This window comes from Fundulus heteroclitus, chromosome 13 (assembly GCF_011125445.2).
Source record: "Fundulus heteroclitus isolate FHET01 chromosome 13, MU-UCD_Fhet_4.1, whole genome shotgun sequence".
Lineage (NCBI taxonomy): Eukaryota > Metazoa > Chordata > Actinopteri > Cyprinodontiformes > Fundulidae > Fundulus > Fundulus heteroclitus.
This window is the reverse complement of record NC_046373.1, coordinates 20,565,751-20,585,626: the sequence shown is the minus strand read 5'-3', so window position 1 is coordinate 20,585,626 and position 19,876 is coordinate 20,565,751. Positions and strand designations below refer to the sequence as shown.

The 19,876-nt window shown below is 41.9% G+C and overlaps 1 protein-coding gene across 1 annotated transcript in view; it reads right to left on the bottom strand.

The window, feature by feature from the left end:
• Positions 1-3,264: 3,264 nt before the first annotated feature.
• Positions 3,265-19,876, bottom strand: part of tgfbr2b (transforming growth factor beta receptor 2b) — a 33,018-nt gene continuing 16,406 nt past the window's right edge. The window contains exons 4-7 of the mRNA XM_012870402.3: positions 18,284-19,044; positions 16,241-16,382; positions 5,002-5,126; positions 3,265-3,731 (exon numbers count right to left, since the gene is read on the bottom strand). Of these exons, the coding sequence (XP_012725856.1) occupies positions 3,552-3,731; positions 5,002-5,126; positions 16,241-16,382; positions 18,284-19,044 (1,208 nt within the window). The 3' untranslated portion in view covers positions 3,265-3,551. The remainder of the gene's footprint in view (positions 3,732-5,001; positions 5,127-16,240; positions 16,383-18,283; positions 19,045-19,876) is intronic.

The window sequence follows — 19,876 nt, the reverse complement described above, 5'->3', positions numbered from 1 at the left end:
TAACAATTTGTATTGCAATACGTTGAGAAATCTGCACAAAGTGTAGCTCTGAGACGTTAGATTAGAAATCACAGCAACACACAGTATGAAATAAAGAAAATTTTATATTGACTTTACACTTTTATACAAAAAGCGGATACAAAATATTTCTGGAGACGCTGCTTCTCTGTATGAAAAAAAGGCTCATTGGCCAAAAAACAAAATCAAACCCCCCCCCCCCCCCCCCCCCCCCCCGACATGTTTAGCTTTTATAAAATACAGAAAAGAAGGCTTCTCCTCCAGTTTAGCTTCCTTGAGACGTTACATTGATTTCCTTATTATTCCTGGGCGGAATAAACAGATCTCTGACACACACACACACACACACACACACACCCACACACACACGGTAAATACCAACATAGTACTGTAAAAAAAACAACAACTCCTGAACCACTTTTTTCCCCAAATTTCCAATGGTCTTTTAAAATGGGCTTCACCGATAGTTCTGAAGGCGCTAGAAAAGGTTTTTTCCTCAGGACACTGGTGACGTATTTTGTGTCCAGGTGTTATTCGAGGAATTGGTAGAAAATAGAAACATAAAACAGATAAAGTGCTGCAGATGCCTTTTTTTGTGTCATAACAGACACAAAGATGCGTCTCATTACTAATTTCTTTGGTTGAACGTGTAACATTTGCATAAAATATCGAGGCCAACTTAAGGACGAGGCTTTTCTCAGGGCTTTTACCGATTGTGAAGGATGCTCTCATTCAGATACTACTACTTATCAACAGAGCTAGAGCTCAGACTTTTTTTGGCCCTCCTAGTAAAGTATGAAGAACATGAAAAAACTCTTGCTGCCCCATAATCTCCCACTGATCATTTTAGAAAACTCCACCACCGTCCTGCAAAGTTACGGTGAGATGCTTTCTTGCTCCAGCGCGCCTGGCTCAGTTCGGCTGGATTACCTCCTCAGTATCAAACCAACTTCTTCATTTGATTCAGCTAAGTTGGAACATGGGGGGCATCCGGTAAAAGTTATAGGGTGGTGGCTCTGGAGTCCCCTGCTTTAATCTGAGCACATTTATCCAGCGAGGAATAAAGCTCATAACAAGGAATAATTGATTTTGAGAAAATAACGGGTCCACAATAATAAGCACCCTTAACAATTCTGATTAGGTATATGCAGCAATAACTTTATGCAACAATATCTGGAACTGTAAAAATCAAGGCTGATAGATGAGACATGTGGTGGGTTATGGTGAAGCTGCTGTAGTCTTGCCATGGATGCTGGCATATAAAAAAAAAAAAAAAAAAGTGTGTTATGTAGGTCTCGACATGCACATCGCAGTGTTCTGCCGCGTCATGACCAGGTATCTTACTTTTGCCGTCTTGTTTTATTTATTTAATTTTTCATATTTAAAGATTAACGGACCGTCTGGGAAGAAAATTTGTATATTATCAGAAGTAATCAAAACGTAGGTCATGGCATCAGTTAAACGTTCAGTTGCAACGCATCCAGCATGCTGGGGCAAGTACATTTAAATCAGTGTAGAGTGAGATGAAGTTAGATTTTTTTTAATCATGGCTGTTGTATTTGAGTCACAGTTGGGTCGATTTTGTAGCGGCGGCACACAATGTACAATAAATGCTGTATGAGAGAGTCTGCAATACGAATCTTTGGTAGCCTGGCTTATCTACTTGTGAAAATTGTGTACACTACAGAGCGAAATATATAGAGCCTGTACAGTTTTGAAAATACTTATTATGCATAGAGATATTTATTTTATGGTTAAATAAAAATAAATCTTAGCTCCTTTTTAAAGTTTTTGAAACAAAGAAGTATGTCAGTGAAAATATTTTCTTGAATAGAACAAATTGGTCTGTGTGAAAATACATGGAAAACCAAAAAAATAAAAAAAATAACTTGGTGCTAGAGTTTGAACAGGACTCAACATATCTTTGGTCCTTTTTTGTGGTACTTAAAGCTCAAAGTGATTAAATGTGTTTTTAGCTTTGTGTGGTCCAATATCAGGTCAGCCTAGGCAAACAAATAACTGACATATCTACTAGTTTCAGTTGTGCAAACCTTTCTACAAAATCTTTAAAGTAAAGGGTCCTTCGATGGATCGAGGCCAGAATGGCAGACCTACTTGTCCTACAGCTTCAATGTTTTTAATATAATTTTTTTTTAAATTAGCAGGGTCAACAAACAGCAGCAGCATCATTTAATGTTCAACCACCTGTCATGGCGTCAGAACTCCAAACGCACCAGAAAATGCACCGACTGCCATTCAAACCACACGCACATCTTATTCCCGAAAGGGATGTTTGAATGCATCCAAAAAGGGTATATAGGACGTAAAAAAATTTTAAAAAATAGTCAACGCTTCCTCTAAGACAACTGCAGCAAAGAGCATTACATTAGTAACACAATGTCTCCAATACGACTCATTTTAAGGCTTTAACACATCATTTATTAACTAACTAGTCCAGTCCCTGCATATAGTTGTAAAGTCACACCCTGCCTCCATGTTTTGGTTGAACGCTCCTTTAGTAAACACCACGCTGGCAGCAAAAGAATATTTTATGCTTTCACAGAAGTTAACTTTGGCATTTTTGCAGCTACAAGCAAAAGAAACGAGCACAAACGACGTGACCCGATCAGGTTGCAGTATAAAACCGGTCCGTGTGAGTTTTAATGCCTTCCATTGGAGGGAGTCAGAAAAGCACTATCCACTGCGGATTCCTTTAAAAGTCTGAGCATAACCGAGCTGAAATAAACGGGCGACGACCTTCTGAAGACGAGGGAGACGCTTCGGTTGAAGCCACGTTATAAAACCAAAAGGAAACTGGGAGTGGGTCAGGAGTTTTGTACAGACGTGCATCATCCTCTCCTCCTCTATCCGGTTGCATTTATTAAAAAGCTCATAGTCCTTGTGATGTTCTAACTCTCCTCGCACATTACATCCCCTGCATAGATTTTCATTTTTCCGTGAGTCTCACTTTACACACACAGAAATCCACGTTGCATATTTCGTAATGACATTCGTCTAAAAACCACACGTGCGACGTGAAAAACAATTTAGGCACTTGAATACAAAGTAAGCAGTATATTAGTGTATTTAATTTCTCTGTAATTTACATAGCCTCCTTCTTGCCTCCTCTTGAAAAAAAAAAAGAAAATGTGTGCAGTCCCTTTATTTGCTACACTTGAAATTCCTAGCTGAAACTGAATGTTCTATCCACTTTGGTTTGTATATATATATATATATATATATATATATATATATATATATATATATATATATATATATTCCTTTTTATAAAGTGCAAATAGTACTTGGTGAAAAATGATGAATCATTCGATCTCCCGGTTTGTTCCTTGTTGACTTGATCCTGATAATTTCTCTGGCGACAAATCCCTGTCATGTAGGCCACCTTCCAGTGCGACTCCTGTGTCACCCATCTAATGGAGCTAATAACTCATCCGCTGAGAGTCCTTCCTTTCCAGGCTCTTTGGTTGCAATGCCTCGGCCGCCCTGGTGGGGGCGGACGCTCTGCTGAGAGGTTACTTCTCATCCACGACGATGATTTCCTCCAGGATCTTCTCCTCCGAGTCGGAGCAGTCCGACAGCTTGTCCAGGTACTCGATGTCGTCGAAGCGCTCGGCGACGCAGTGCGCCGTGAGCCGGGCCTCTGGGTCGTGGTCCCAGCACTCCTCTATGGAGCCGCACACGATCTGGATGCCCTGCAAGGGGGGGGACAACGGTGGCGGTGAGTCAAAGAAAGGGAGCGGAGCGAGCTTGCAGTGTCGTCACACAACCCCCCCCCCGGCAGGTACAGACTGCTCAAGTCACCCACCTGACATGCCTGCCTGTTTCTACGTACAATAGAAAATATTTAGAACACCGACATTAACCCAGAACACCGCAGAAACGGATCTAAAAATAAGTAAAATGTTCTTAAAGTTAGTGTATTTGTCCTTGATTTGAGCAGGTAAATAAGTTCTTTTGCCAATGGAATTAATATTTTGACCCCTAAAATAAGATATTTTGACATTCTGCACTTGAAATAAGATGATGGAGATGAGTTGTTCCTATTTTAAGTGCAAAAATCTTATTCCATTGGCAAATCATGTTATTTACCTGCTCAAATCAAGGACAAACACACTCATTTTAAGAACATTTTACTTATTTTAAGTTTCATTTTTGCAGTGAAGCTACTGTTTTCCAGAGATGAAACCCAGTAGACAAAATTAGTGTCTGTAACTGACAAAGTTTAGCTGTACTTTTACTGAAGAAACGAGACAAATCAATTCTTTCTGTTCTTGGAAACGTTTGGAGGTGCTGATCGAGACGGAAACCGACCCTTTGCCTGTACAAGAGGCTGATCTCCAGTTTTTGAAAAGGAGAAAAAATACATTAATAACAACAATAATACATTGTTGGTTTTCGGCCACATATAGGCCAAAAAGTCAGACGGAGGTGCTATCTGACCAGAGCCCCTCGTTCCACATGTTTCCTGTGTTCCTTACATTGTGGGAAACCTTAAACGGCGCTTTAGTTTCTTTCAACAGTGGATTTCTTCTTCCCATTCCTCCCTGAATAATGTCCGTTTAGCTGGACGGCCAAGTCAAACATCTCACAGTGCAGTGCTCTGTGAGATGTTTGAAGCTCTTGTATGACCTTAACCTGGGTTAGACTTCTCTCAACTGTCCGCTGTGTTCCTCGGTCTTGGTTATGATGTTTGTTCGTTAATGCTCTCTAACAAACCTCTGAGGCCTTCAGAGACCAGCTGCATGTATTCTGAAAATATATCACACACAGATGGACTCCGTTTAGTAATCACGTAACGTCAGAAGATTGATTAAATCCCACTAAAAGGCCCTGAAGGTTGTGGCTGTAATGTGGCTAAACGTGGAGGGGTGTGAATACTTTTGTTGCTGTTTTAGAAAAGAACCAAAACGAGAAGCAGGCAGGCGTCGGTGCACGGCGTGCTGAAAGCGCGGCGCCTCTTACTGTGTGGCTCATCCAGCTGTTGGGGATCTCGGGTCTTCCTCTGTCTCGGAGAACGCTGTCCTTCATGCTCTCGACACACGGGTGTTCCCTCAGGTTCCCAAACGGGGGCTTGTACTCCTGCACCTCTGCATGAAAGATCACCAAAAACAAGGTAAAGGATCAAAAACTTCACTTCAAAATTATTTCGTTTTTTGTTGGTTCATTAATCCAAGCAGTAAACTAAAAAAAAAAAAAAAAAAAAAAAATTGTAGTGACACCACCAACAAATGTTTAAATGGGTAAGATAAACTTTATTTGACTTAGTGGGCGTTTTGACCCCCATCTACAATGTTTACACAACAGTAGTATAATTTTGGGCTCTTTTTTTCTGATTTAACCACAGAAGATTTAGGCTAGGGGATTATGCTGCATGCTACATTTTGAGCATGTGAAATATTCAGAAACCTTTGCATTTAAACTACTTTTATACCCAGCATTCCTCTTCTATAAATACATTTTACGTCTCAAAACATGTTTGGTAGCTTTTAGTTAATGTGTCTGCCACACAGGACTTACACTTTTCTTTTAAAAGACCTCAGAGTGCAGAGGACACACCCAGCTTTAATCCCCTGCCCTTTTATTTAAGGTCTGTTTTTTTCTTCTTCTTCAAAACCTAAAGTTAATAGTCTCTTCAACTTGAAATATTTGTAACAGCATTGTAGACGTATAAAAATTACCGCGTAGCTACTTGGTGCTTCCAACTACAGTCCAACTACATTTTAGTGAAGATCAACAAACATCTGGCTGACTGGAACGGCATGTTCTCTTTCCAGCTTTTTCAAAGGCGGCTAAGATAAACAGGCCTCTGCGTTACGTCGTATTTTTACCTCAGTGAAACAGCAAGTCGTGGGCTTTAGTTCCATTCACTTTAAATTAATTGTCTGGGTTTAGTGAGAGTAGCGATTAAAAAAATATTAAAATGTGTGAAAGGATAAATGCGATCAACTAAACATTAGATTGGAAAATACAAACAGGATTTGCTTCTCTCAGATAAATTTAGCACATGGCTTTACACACAGTGTTCAAGAGGAGATACTAAGTATTTAGGCTGCTATAAGAAAAACAATTCAAACTATTAGATGCGATTATCTTTTAGGCCCAAACAAAACAGAAGGCAAGCTCCACACAGTATTCTGATGTCTGATTTAGTCTAAAGAGAGCAGTAAGTCTGATCGCCGCTGATCAGCAAAAGATAAAACTCAATCCATCTCTGGACTCAGAAATGCAACCAAAAACATTTTTAAGAGGACACTTAAGTATTTATTTTTCAAAATTCAGACACCTGTACTGTTTCACAAAAGCTGGGACGTTTTCCCCTTCTTCAGGTTTTATTTCTGGGACATTTGTCAGAAACGTCTCCACGTCTGCTGGAAACTCGGCTGCCTTTTCCCTAAAACCCCAGCTTTCTCTTTGTTTACCGATTAACGCTGCCCTGATAACTTCCCTTTCTCTGCTCTCCCGCGAATTCATATTGAGTCTATAAATTCTTAAGAACGCCAATCCAGCCAGGTTTCTAGCATGAACACAGAGATCATCTTGTCTTCGGAGCCCTGACTAATCCACTGGCTGGCTTTCATTAGACTGTGGTGGCACCGACGCTGTGAAAGTCACTTGTATGCACGTTAGCAGAGCTTACTTTGGAACACATGGCACCGACCCAATCAACCCTTAACTATTACTTCCACAGGCCCCAACCCCAATAAAGACAACAACGCCACTTCAATGAAACCAGACCGGGTAGGCTAATTTATTTCCTTCACTTTCACAGACTGAGCGGTTGCAAGAGCAAAACTTTTAACCCCGACTGTGGAGCAGGGCAGCTGGATCCCCCACAGCCCCCACCCCCCCCGATCTCTCCGCTCAAACAGATATACACACACACGCAGCGCCGTTAGCCGCCGCAGTTCCACGGATCTTCTTGTTCTGGCATCTGGAAAGCAGCTGCCCGTAACCTCTCCGCCTACTCTCTAGTCCGAGCCAGCTCCATCTCCCTCTGGGGGACGAAAGCATTTCTCCGTCTGTAGCTCCACGTCCCGCCTCGCTCTGCTATTATCTCCCCGCTTCGCCCCACCCGGCTGAGGAACGCCATTGCACTCGTTTTCGAGCCCTAAATCCGGACCTTCTAAATTACACAGCGTAGAAACAGACATGGGGAAATAATAGACCTAAGCTTTGGCTCCATCTTTTCCCTTTTCTTGGGGTTCTGTTGAGCTCCCCCCCGCCCGACTTTATAGTCTTAGAAGACAAACAGACAGCAAAGTGATGACTAATGCCCGACTGGCTGGTTCTGTGAGCGGACAGCGCTGTTCTCCTCGCCTGTCAGATCTCAGATCAGACCGCGGCTGCAGGAGAGATGTGGAAGCACTGATAACGTACAAGCAAGGGGCCTCACAGACAAAACGTACGAGCTTCACAGACAGCCGCTATAATAAAACTCTCAGACATGCCTTTCTGAGCTCGGACGTTTTCTCGCTCACATTATTTTTTTTTTGTCCTAAGTGAGTTGAGTCACGGGTGACTCGTTCACCACTTGCGGCAATTTCAGAGAAACAAGACGCGGAGCGTGAAAGCATTCTAGGCTTTTTTTTTATTGCACCCTGTACACAGTTTAACGCTCATGTACCTCTGATTCAGGAATAAATACAGTATATGGTAGCATACCAGCTGTGCAAAGATTTACAGCTGGCAGTAAAAAAGAGAAAATGACTTCAATGTTATTTCTTAAAGCGACAGCACAGATTTAGTAAAGCTGGGATTCGGTGGAGTTACTGACGGCGGTCTGTTTTACTTACAGCAGGGAGGCAGGGAAAGAGAAAGGTGTTTGGAGGGCGTAGCCGGTTAAACTGGGGGCACATTCTGATAACATTTCTTGTCCCATAAACTATGTTCACATGTAGCCATTTTCTACCAATGCTTTTACTTTTTCAGACAGAATCTAGCCAAGTTGTGCCAATTTTCTACCTAATTTTAGGGAATAAATATACATAGTTACCTACGCAATTACTGCAGATATTTCTACAGATGTCCGACAGCCGGCCAGCACACCATTTCCTGTTTTTGTTCTTGCTATGGTATATCTTAAAACACATAAATAAGACTGTACTTTTCCTTTTTTAGAAAACAAAAAACAAAAAAACGGCAGGTTTTAAAATATGCTAATCAAATGTGGTAATATGGGATTGAGATGCGAGTCTGAAACGAAGCAAAGAGAGCAGCAAAAGCAGCCGACGTGTCCCGCGTGATCTTCCAGAGTCCATTTGATCTGAGAAATGCTACGCTCAGCAGAATCTGCAGCAGTTTAAAACATGTTGAGGATGGTGCACAAGAACTTTGCTTAAGAAAAAACCGAATGGATTAGAAAAGTCTGCATGAGGACTGTGGCACAAATGCAGAGCTTTGGCAACTTCCTCATGGGCAAGCCTTGGACAAGATTAAGATGGACCCCCACATAGCATTCTATAACGGGTAGAAAATTCATTCTACCCTTTCAGTACATGATTGCTTCTGCTTCCATGTTCTCCCTTACTCTGCCCTTCCCTTCTTGTCCCTCCTATCTGGTTTCCATACTTTAGATTCTTTGATTTTCATGTTTAGAGCAGTTGCCAGACTACGTTCCTGTTGTAGGAAGCCAGCAGTGACGCACATCTCAGAAACAGTTACATTATTAAATTGTTATGGTGCCAGGGTTCAGGGTTTGTGGGTCTGTTTTTAGTGGGTTTTTTTTTGCTCTTCCTTGGAGCTGCAGGTGGGCGGGGGGTAAGCCAGGTAGAGCTGCACACCTGCATTCCATTTGTCCCATCGACTGGAGAATAAGAAGAGCTGACAACCGACCAGCCGACGCCTAAGTGTCATCTATTGTTGTGCCTCTAGCCTTAATCTCCTTGCCTCCTTGTTACTCTTTGCTACAACTAATGTTCGACTTCTCGCCTCTTCAAGGTTTTAGTCTGAGCGCCTTGCTGAGACCTACCAACCTCAGAAGCTTCTGCATTTCCTGCACCAGATCCACTGTGCCGTGTACGTTGCTCACAGTGTACACGGCACAGTGGGTGGATCGATCGATCTATCTATCTCTCTCTCTATCTCTCTCTCTCTCTATATATATATATATATATATATATATATATATATATATATATATATATATATATATATATATATATATATATATATAAGGGCTGGATAATATAGAAAAAAAGCATATAGATAAAATAGAAATCATATTGGATTGATATCGATGATTATAAGCAAATTCAAAATATAGATTTTAAGTGCTGCCCTGGCCATTTTATGCAGTTGCTTAGCGACCTATATTTAGATACAGAACTCACAAACACTGAATTCAAACTCAACCCTTTATTCAACAACTATTTACCAAAACTACAAGTTTTTCAAAAAGAGAAAAGAACGCCTGAACTCTGAACTCATTGACGGGGGCGGAGCTTGGTGACGGAGATTCCTGGGTCTGCGTTTGTGATTGGTTGGGAGGATGTAATGATTGTAATATTAACCTACAAGGCTAAAATGGTTAAGGAAGGAAAACTTTGATTCTATTGACCCTTTTTTCTACTATCGATATACGTCTATCGATTGATATATATCGTTATTGAATTATCGTCCAGCCCTAATATTTATTCTCCAATATGTTTTTAAGGTCTTGATTTACTACTCAATGCAAAGATTAAATTGGGGAAATCTAATAAAATTTGAATCAAATATATGGCAAAATAGCAAATGTAAAGAGAAAATTACTTTTTTGCTTCCTGTGCTAAAGTACATGAAATATTTACCAACTGCTGATGTGTCTCATAAAAGAAACCCTAACGTCTGACTGGTTAAGATGCGTAGTAACTCAGCTGAAGTCCGCCTTATAAATCAAAATCACACACACTACTATAGAAAAGGCAGGGCCAGCCCCTCTGAATGGCCACTGCAAGGACATTTAGAAAGAGATAAATGAAAAGGGATTTTTGTTCTTAAATTGGCCTATGTTTTTATTCACAAATACACCTATTAAAAAAAAGTACTCTAGCCTATAACGTGATAGTTGGATGGCCCAGTTCTGCCCCTCCAATCGCTTCATACAAGGAGGAAATTGACTTTGATACCAATTCGCTTTCAAAGACATTTAACGTACATAGTACAAAAATGGTAAATAGTATTCTTCTTTTAAATATGAATATACGGATTTATAGCAAAAGAGGAAGACATGGTTGGACAGTTTGTGCATCAGATGTCTGGGGTTTGTGGAGATGTTAGCTGACCTTTATCCGACCCTGGACCTGTGCAAGTCCTGGATGGAGGGAGTCAGCCCTGGTGATCCCCTCTAATCCTCTCTCAGCTGGGACTCAGCTTAAAACCACAGTCAGAGTGTGCGTTCTCTAGAGAACGCAGATCCTAACCTTAACGCAGATTCCAGAAAGGATGTCAAGATCTCCAAATCCAGCATGCTTTACAACAGAGGGTTAAAAAAACAAACAAATTAGCTGTACTCCAATCGAGCTTCCTGCTATCTGGTGAAAATGGTGCTTCGTTGCTGCCTGAGTGAGCTGCAGATATCTCCCAACGCCTTAAATGGTAAACGGGCTGAAAGTCACACTGCCCACTCAAACGTTACCAGTCTTGTTCATCCAGCGGCACTCGCAAGTCTCCCACAATCATACCCCGATACGCTAGATTTAGCTGGCATATTTGGCTCGAGTGCTTTGCCCGTGCTGAGACAGTGGTGTTTGTAAAACTGAAACAGCATTAGCAGAGTTGTCACCATGACCTGGTGGTTTCTAGCACTTCTAACAGCTAGGTCACCAGTCCGAGCCACAACTCAAGCTGAAAAACATCCGATGCTGGTCATCAGTCAGCTTTTTATTTGGGCTAGTAGAAACCAAGCTTGCATAGCGGTCAAGCTAACGTACTTTATTTATTGTTTTATTTTATTTGGTTGCCATCTTTTTCAGGAGCTCAGTGATGCCCTGGTCAGGATCTAGAAGAAAACACTTCAGGACACCATCAGTCATTTCATACGGAGATTGCGCCAACGTTGTCAGGCGCGTGACTTAGCACCACTTCGAGTTGCTACAATGATATTTGAGGAAATTTGACAAAGCCCGTTAGCATATGTTTTTCAGTTTCACTCTCTCTATGACTTCAGATAAAGTCCTCTGGGTTGATCATTTTCCTCTTCATCAAATGATGTGGCAGCCTTTTGTTCCCAACACATGAACCAATACATATCAGCAAGGATATCAAGTGTGATTTATTCTTTCACAATTGAAATCTGATGTTTTTAAAACAGTGTTCCCTTTTGTGATTTTCTATTTTTAGCTGCATATATTGCCCATCCCTTATTCGCAAAGATTTCATCTTCAGCACAAAAATGTTTACTCTGATTGTAGCCCTGCTGCCCGTCTCGGAGAGTTCAAGGTCTGGAAAAATGGGAACAGATATACAGTATCCAAAAGGAAGGAAAAACACATAAACTGCCCAAGCCGCTTCTATCTTTAGCTTGTAGGTGGGACGGGAACTCCTGCACTTCCCCTGTGAAGAAAATCCACCACAGCAGCCCGTCTGCTTGTTGCTGAACTACAGAAGTAATATGGTTGATCAGCGTTGCGCTGGACATTTTTATTTAGATGAGGAAAAGATGCAAAGAAAGGTGAAACCCTCGAGGCTAAATCGAGGTAACGGCAAAAAGGATTACATTTGCTGATACCAGATGTTTGTAGACTCAGCTATCAAGAGTTTCTATAACTTTATGGTCATCATAAAATAGAAAAAAAAATCACCTTGAAGTTATGGCAAATATTTGTAGAGTTGAGAAAGTAAGGAAGGCTAGAAGGGTGAAACAGTGGTAGGACACAAAAATGGAGGGAAAGACCAGGAAGGGAAGAAGGGGAGATACAAGGAAGGAGGAGATGAAGGAAGGGCACAAATAAGGAAGTAAGGAAGAAACAAGGACACGGCGGGGCAGATTAAGAGAAGGGGAGAATGTAAGCACAAGAAGGAAGGGAAGATGATTCATCAAAGGAAGGTCACAAAGTGAAGGACATAAAAGAGTGGTAGACACAAGAAGGAAGGAAGGAAGGAAGAACCACAGGCAAGGAAGCAAAGAACATAAAGGAGGGAGTGGTAAAAGAGGAAGAAAGGACACGAGGTATGGTAGGGGAAAATACAGAGGGACATTTAGATACAAAAGAGTTTGAAAAAGATACAAGCATGTTTTCCATTCTCTTATTTTCCTTTTTCCGTATTTATTCAGACCTGAGAAAGACTGAAACCAGCGCTCTGCAGAGAAGTTTATTCTTTAATCTCTGTCATTTTTCTCTACCTGTGCTGCTATCAAAACACATAGACCACAAAAACCCCCTAAGTAACGAACAGACTGATCCTAATTCTCAAACCTTTTCAAACCTCATCCCCAAAAGAAGCCTGCGCTGGAACTGTGCTCTCTCTCCAAAACAGGAAACGGGGTATTTTCCTTACAGATGCACACACAGGGTTCACATAATTCTTACAGCTACAAAAGGCAGAGGGAGTTCGGGTCACATGGGTCGCACACTCTTGGTCGGCGTAACCACATTAAAACAGTTCAGCAAGATCCCCCCCCCCCCTGAGATGGGCTGTGGGGGCAAAACAGGAAAGCACCAAAGCAGGAGCATTCATGCCCAAACGCGGCCCTCCATCATTGCTCTGACACAATGGAGACGGGAGCAGCGGCAGAAACGCAACGGGACCACAGAGACGTTGAAGGGAAAGTGAAAACAAATGGCCGAGCATGGACATGAACTTCAGCACAATGCTTCGCCCGCAGGTAATCACTCATTTCTGTTATTCACACACATCCTGACCTTGCTGTTCCTGCACCCTGACACACACACACAAGCAACGGCACATTAGCGCCGCAGAGGGCTGACCCCCCCCGACACCTCTGCCCCTCGCTGGACACTCTCCGACTTTGTTCCCATCGTGACTAATGGGTCGTTGATGGAGTTTTTGTTAGGCATCTTGTCATGAACGCATAGAGGCTGAACACTGATATCCCAATGAATCAAGTTAACACACTTTTTACTCTCTATAGGTGGACTTTTATCTTTAAAACGGGAGAACTTCCAAAGACTCCAAAGGGAATTTCATCAATCAGTACCTGTGCCGTTTTTAATGTTTAGCTAATCCGAGTTATTTTCTAATCTGCAAACAAAAACTGGCCACTGTGAATGAGTACAGCGAGCACAGAAGACAACAAGATACCCAGGCAGATTACAGACAAGGCCTACCTAGTATACTGTACATGCATTTGGACTAAAGGTGCACTGAAAATGTTTTAGGTACATTTTTCTCTCGAATTCCCCCGGAAATCAAATAAGACACCAAAAACAAACAACTCTTCATAGCATAAAAGCGAACTCTTCAAGCAATTTAATGGAACTTTTTAAACAAAACCGTCCTGAAAACACAAACCACAAACTTATTTTTCTTTTAATGTCATAATCCAACATGGAGTAGTGCATAATTAAAGACTTGGAGGAAAGGGTGCATTGTTTTTTCAAGTCTTTGAACTAATTGTACTCAGTCCCCCTTACCCATATACACCACAATAGACTGTTGTGCAACCACATGGCATCACAAGTCACATAGTAAGTCCATCTGTTCTGGGAAGGCCTCAGTTAGAGAACGTCGGTGAACAAAGAGCACCAAAAAAAGACCAAGGAAGACGGCAAACAGGTCAGGTAGAAAACGGAAAGAGGATGAACAGCTTCAAACCTACCAAGACATGGCCGTCCAGCTAAGCCGACAGCCTGGCAAAGGTCAGCATTAATCAGAAGAAGAAGCCAAAGAGACCCGTGGCAACTCTGGAGGAGCTGCAGAGAGCTGCAGCCCAGGTGGGACAATATGCTGATGTGTGTGGTGGACTCCACACAGCTAGTTTTTAGGGAAGAGAAGCAAGTAGAAACCCATTGCTCAAAGGAAGCATGTCAAGTCCTGACCGCAGCTCGTCGTGCCACGCAGAGGACACAGCACACATGTGGAAGAAGATATGAAAATATGAAGATACGGAAGATATGAATACATCACTATTTACTGACAAACAGTGCTATCAAACCTTTGAAAATAGATTTAACAAAATAAACTAGCATAATCGATACCTTTACGACAGGCTGATGGTAAAAAAAATATTATAATTGGTTCTTTGTTAAGCTGTCGGTCACATATAAGTCAACCCACCGGTTCATCCGATGAGTATAGGAACCCTTTTTATGCCTGAAGGATAAACAGGTCAGAAAAAAACTGCCTTAGCAAACAGACAAATATCTCTTTTTCACCAAACTTCATTGTTTTTGATATAAGAATAAGTTAATGTGCATATGCATGCATATTTATAAGCTTGGGGAAAATGTTTGTGCAAGATATGCGAGTGGACGGATTGGAATGTTTATTCTTTTTATTTATTTATGTGCCTTCTGTAGTTTTAGGAGCTTTAGAGAATCTTCTCTTAGGCGATGCCAGAGTGATTTTTTTTCTTTGTTTTAAAATTTAATGGTTCGTAAAGTTTCTTAATATTAACAGAAACAAAAAAAAAAAATATTAACAGAAACAAAATCAATATTAAAAACAAAACAATCCACTGAAAGTTATGGGAGGGAAAAAGAGAACAAAACCTTTGGAAACCCTGGAGAAACGCTCCTAAGGACCACATTAAAAGGTGACAAGGTGGTTTGGCTGCTTTGAGAGAAAACATGTGGGTCGTAAGACTTTAGCACCATGCTACACGCGCACGTAACACGCCGTTATCTGATGCGAGGAATTACTTTTAGATTTTGAGCGGCTCTTACATAGTTTCCATGTTCCCGTGAGTAAACACAAGCAGGAATAAAAAATCTATTTAAATGTTCTTAAAGAAGAGGAAGCAAATGCACTTCTGCTCTTTTAAATATCTTTTTTCCCCCCCTCCAACCCCTGGAAAACAGGAGACGCAATACATATTTACAGGAAATGTCTCGAACCAGACAGAACCAGCCAGCTGGGCCCTAATCCCAGAATCCTGTCCATACAAAACGAACAAGTTCATCCATTTCTGTTTGTGATTTCCCGGAGCGGTTTGGCAAGCCAGAGCCCACATCTGAAGCATTCCTTCTAAAAACTCAACTAAGCACATCCATATTGACTCCCATAATCGTCTACTAATGTTCTGCTGTAATAAATAATTCACATGAAAGCTTACATGTTGAGCTTGGTTAAAGATGCTCGACATGCGAGTGCAAATATTTTCTTGGTAAATTCAGGAGGGATTTTGATAACTCAAAGTGGAATTGCTGGCTTGGATCGGTGTTGGAAGAAGTAGCCAGGCAGCAGGAACCGTCAGCGCAAACCTTCAAGTTGAAATATTTATTTTGTTGTGCTAAAACTTTATGGTTTCTCTTTGAAACCCTAAATTCTTTTGATTTCCTCACCATTCATTTTCAGTATATTGCAGATGTCTTATTGGGAGATGAGTATTCGGTACCCAAAAGGTGCGGAGGTTTACATCCGCTCATCTCGGACATGAGCATCACTATCTTTGGTAATTTAATTAGTAATTTGGCGGCGGCAGCATCATGCTGAGGGTTGAAACATTTCTTTTAAAACTTCAACTCTCTCAGCTAGATATATGGTTTTGGAAAGGATAAAAAAAAAGAATAAACATTAAGATTCTGGATAGCCCGGACATCCACCCTATTAAAAATGTACAGTCGATGCTTTAAAAAGGCGGTGTCAGAGTCAGGAAACCAATCAACTAATTTAAACTCTACAGATTCTGCCAAGAAGAGTGGTCAATTATCCAGCCAAAAACTGCAGAAAGGCTTCGTCTGCATCTTGTTATGGGGCTTTTTCCTAAACACTAGCAGGGCTGTGTGTAAATATTTGAGCCAGTATGGGTAATTTTATCCTGATGCGTGTGTGCAGACTGTTGACTGGAACTGTATATTTCAGCAGAAAACAATTTGTGGAATCTTAAGATCCGGTTAGTCATAAATATGAAAAACCCACAATATGCAAAAGCCTGTTTTTTTTCACACTGTAGGGTAAAAAAAAAGCTTAATTTTATTTATTTTTTTAAACGAAGCATCTGTTCTCATACTTTTATGAACGTCTGGAGCATCTTGGCTTTCCTCGCTATGCGATAATTCCTAAAGGCGTCCGAGAGTTGCTGGATTTTCCGCCATCTTACCTCCGATGGCGCTGCACCTGGAGATGATCTCCCACAGAACCAGAGCCATGGAATAAACGTCTGCTTGTTTGAACGACTCGATGTTTTCCAGATTGATCCTGGACTCCAACACCTCAGGAGCCATGTATCTGGCCGTGCCCACCTGAGAGAGACAAGACAAACACGGAGATTTATACGTCTGAGAGTAATAATAATGATAAAAAAAAAAAAACACCTTTCTCTACTCAGACTTTAACGCCGTGTTGTTGAAGAACGCTCGTAGCGCAGCACACTTTCAGCTCCGGCTGCAGTAATTGTGTGACACGCGGTCACTCCGTGCCGGTGCATTTGTCGCAACACATTTGCTTGAATCCCAACATGATTGATGCGAGGAATAATTAGGAAGTAAATGTGTCCCTGAGCTCATCAACACAACGCTTCCCTTTAATAACCTTATTATCAAGTTGGAAAAGAGAATCCTCCAAATGCATTAAGAGCATTAAAATGCATTAGCTGTGCTGTGCAGCCTCTGATGAGGCCTTTTCAAGACGAGGCGCTTTAAAAAAAAAAAAAACAGAGTGAGCCATTACGTCAGGAAATTGGGTCCTATTAAGTTTCGGTCCTTGCGGCTATAAGAAAATAACCTGAGACTACTCATTAGGATATGAAAAGTTGATTGTCTTTCCTTAACCCACCTCGGTTGGTTTATACCCTTTGCACTTTTATGATGTTTTCATCGACACCACACTTGGTTTTTAATACGATCCGAAAAGTGTTTATGTGTTCAGACGCGCCGCGTCAACAATCGTTAAAACAATTACAGCTGCAGGTTTCTTGTGGGTATGTCTCTCTCAGTGAGCCACTGCTTTCTTAGGAAAGTGCCTTGAGACGACATGCATCATGAATTGGTGCTATATAAATAAATTGAATTTAATTTTCTGATTCTCATTTGGACTTTGGCCTGGACTTTGACTGGGCCATTCGAACACATGCATGCTTTGAGCTGAACTATTCTATCGTGGCTCTAGCTGGATGTTTAGGGTCGCTCTCCTGCTGGAAGGGGAATCTCAAGTCTTTTGCAGCCTCAAACAGGTTCCTTTCAGTGTTATCTCATATTTTCCCATCAGTCTGGACCAGCTTTAGAGATAATTTGATTGGCTGCTGAAAGCCTCTCAGCAGCTTATTACTGCCATCACCATGTTTTAGTGTGACCATGCCATATTCAGGGTAGAGTTTCAGTTTTTAGCCACGTTTTATTATTTACCTGTCAAGCAAAAATGGTTTTGTCTGCCCAGAGCTCCATCTTCCACATGGTTAACTGTGTGTCCGCTACATGGCTTGTGGCAAACTGCAAACATGACTACTTTTGGCTCTTCCATAAACACAAGAGTTGTGGACTTCACAAGCCGTAGCTGTTGTGATGGCAGATTATTTTTCCCGCTCTTCTAAAGTTAAGGTGGGCCTCCCAGTTTCTTCTCTCGTCATTGCTCTCCCTACCTGGATTTTCAGCGTAGGTGGACAGCCATGTTTTGGTTAGCTGCTGAGCCACCGTCTTTCCATTTTCAGATGGTGGACTGAAGGGAGCTCTGTGAGATGTCAAACCCTTGGATATTTTTTAACAATCAAACCCTGCTTTAAACATCTACACAATCTGCTGTGTTCGCCTTTTTTCGTTGACCAACGAGGGCCTTCATAGAGCAGCTGTATTTATAGTCATATACGGCAACTTCTGATCACTAGATGTTATTAAGGGTGAATGGAGTAAATGGAAATCAAATCAAGTCACACTTATCTCATTTATTTGCCTTCTTATTTTAAAGCTATGCATCATTTTCCTTTGCGCCAGTCCATAACAAGAAATCTCATTTAAATTTAAACCAAAACTCATGGTAGAAATGTAAAAAAAAAAACATAAAATAAATGAATTTAAGGAGGTGTGAGAACTTTTGCAGGACACTGTAAACACACTTGGCCCACAGGACACTCACGGTGCTTGAGGAAAAGGAACACATTTTAAGGCAGAACCCGAAATAAAACGAGGAATCTGGGATTGGAAGGTCTTACCTGCCCGCTGTTGGCCAGCTCGTCCACTGACAGGGTGTTGTCCAGCCGCAGCGCGAGACCAAAATCGCAAAGGCAGCAGGTCAGGTCCTTCTTCACCAGTATGTTGGAGCTCTTGATGTCCCTGTGAGCGATGGGCACCTTGCAGCGGCCGCAGGACGTGCGGTCGCTGTGGAGGTGCGCCACCACGCGGGCCAGCGAGCTCCCCAACATCCACAAGTCGTGCCAGGAGATGACGTTATTGGTCAGGTACTCTTGGAGGTTTCCGAGCGGGTGGTAAGCCGTGATCAGCCAGTACTGCCTCTGGGCCTTCCTCTCCTCCGCTGTCAGGAAGTGCAGCACGTTCTCGTGCCTCAGGTCGGCGTCCGAGAAAATCTCCTTCTCGCTCTTCCAGGAGGCGTACTCCTCGTACTGGAAGATCTTCACCGCCACCGTCTCGAAGCCGTGCTCCTCGCTGACCGACGAGCCTTGCTTCAGCTTGGCTTTGTAGACCTCGGCAAAGCGGCCCTTGCCCACCAGGACGTCCAGGTCGATGGGCAGTAGCTCGTTGTTGTGGTTCAGGTTGTTGGCGTGCGTGGAGCTGCTGTCCGAGCCCTCGTTGTCCATGATGGCCTGCTTGTCGCTGAAGTCGCGCGGCAGGCCCTTCTTGCGCGGGTTTCGCTGTTGGCTGTAGACCCGGTAACAGTAGAAGGAGGCGATGACGACGACGGCTATGACTAGAAGAGGCACCAGGCTGACCAGGATGACGGCGCCCACCTGAGAATCTGTGATGAAGACCGTGGGAATGAGGAGAAACGTGTCAATGCTGCAGACTGAGGCGTTACTAGCTAAAACTAACATTATCATGATTAATATTGTGTCAACATGTCCTTTAACACATCAATATGGGTTAAAACATATCCTGGATTTTATCATTGACAGATACATTCTCTATGCAGTTGATCCAGAAAGTGAACATGCCCCTGTTAAAAAATCCGGGTGTTTGCGATGTAAAACATGATGAGACTACGATAACTCGTGGTCTTAAGGGTTTCTGCTACTCTAATCTCCTCTATGGGTCATGACTAAGCAGTAGGCTGCAGGACAAACAAAAGAAAACAAAGCAAGTCTGACTAAAATGTTGTGGGCAAACATATCAGAAAGGGATGAAACCAAACTTAATTAAATTTTTGCCATAATTCCGAAAGGTGTGTTTGTCACAAACAAAACAGGACACACGACAAAAACCTCACAAAACCCACAGCAAAGCACGGTGGTGGCAGCATGGTGATGTGGGATATCTACTTTTCCTGATGGAACTGGGGGTTTTCTCAGTTATGAACTTATGAACAGTCGAAAACACGCCAGAAAGCTAGAGATGAAGAGGAAAACCAGGTACCCATCCAAATCATAGGGCTGGATGATATTAAAAAAAAGTATATGGATAAAATATAAATCATATTGATCGATATCGATAATTATCAACAAATTCATAAACATATTTTAAGTGGTGCCCTGGTCATTTTATGCTGCTGCTTAGCGACCTATTTTTAGATACAGAACACACAAACACTGAATTCAAATTCAACCGTTTATTCAACCATCTTTTTACCAAAA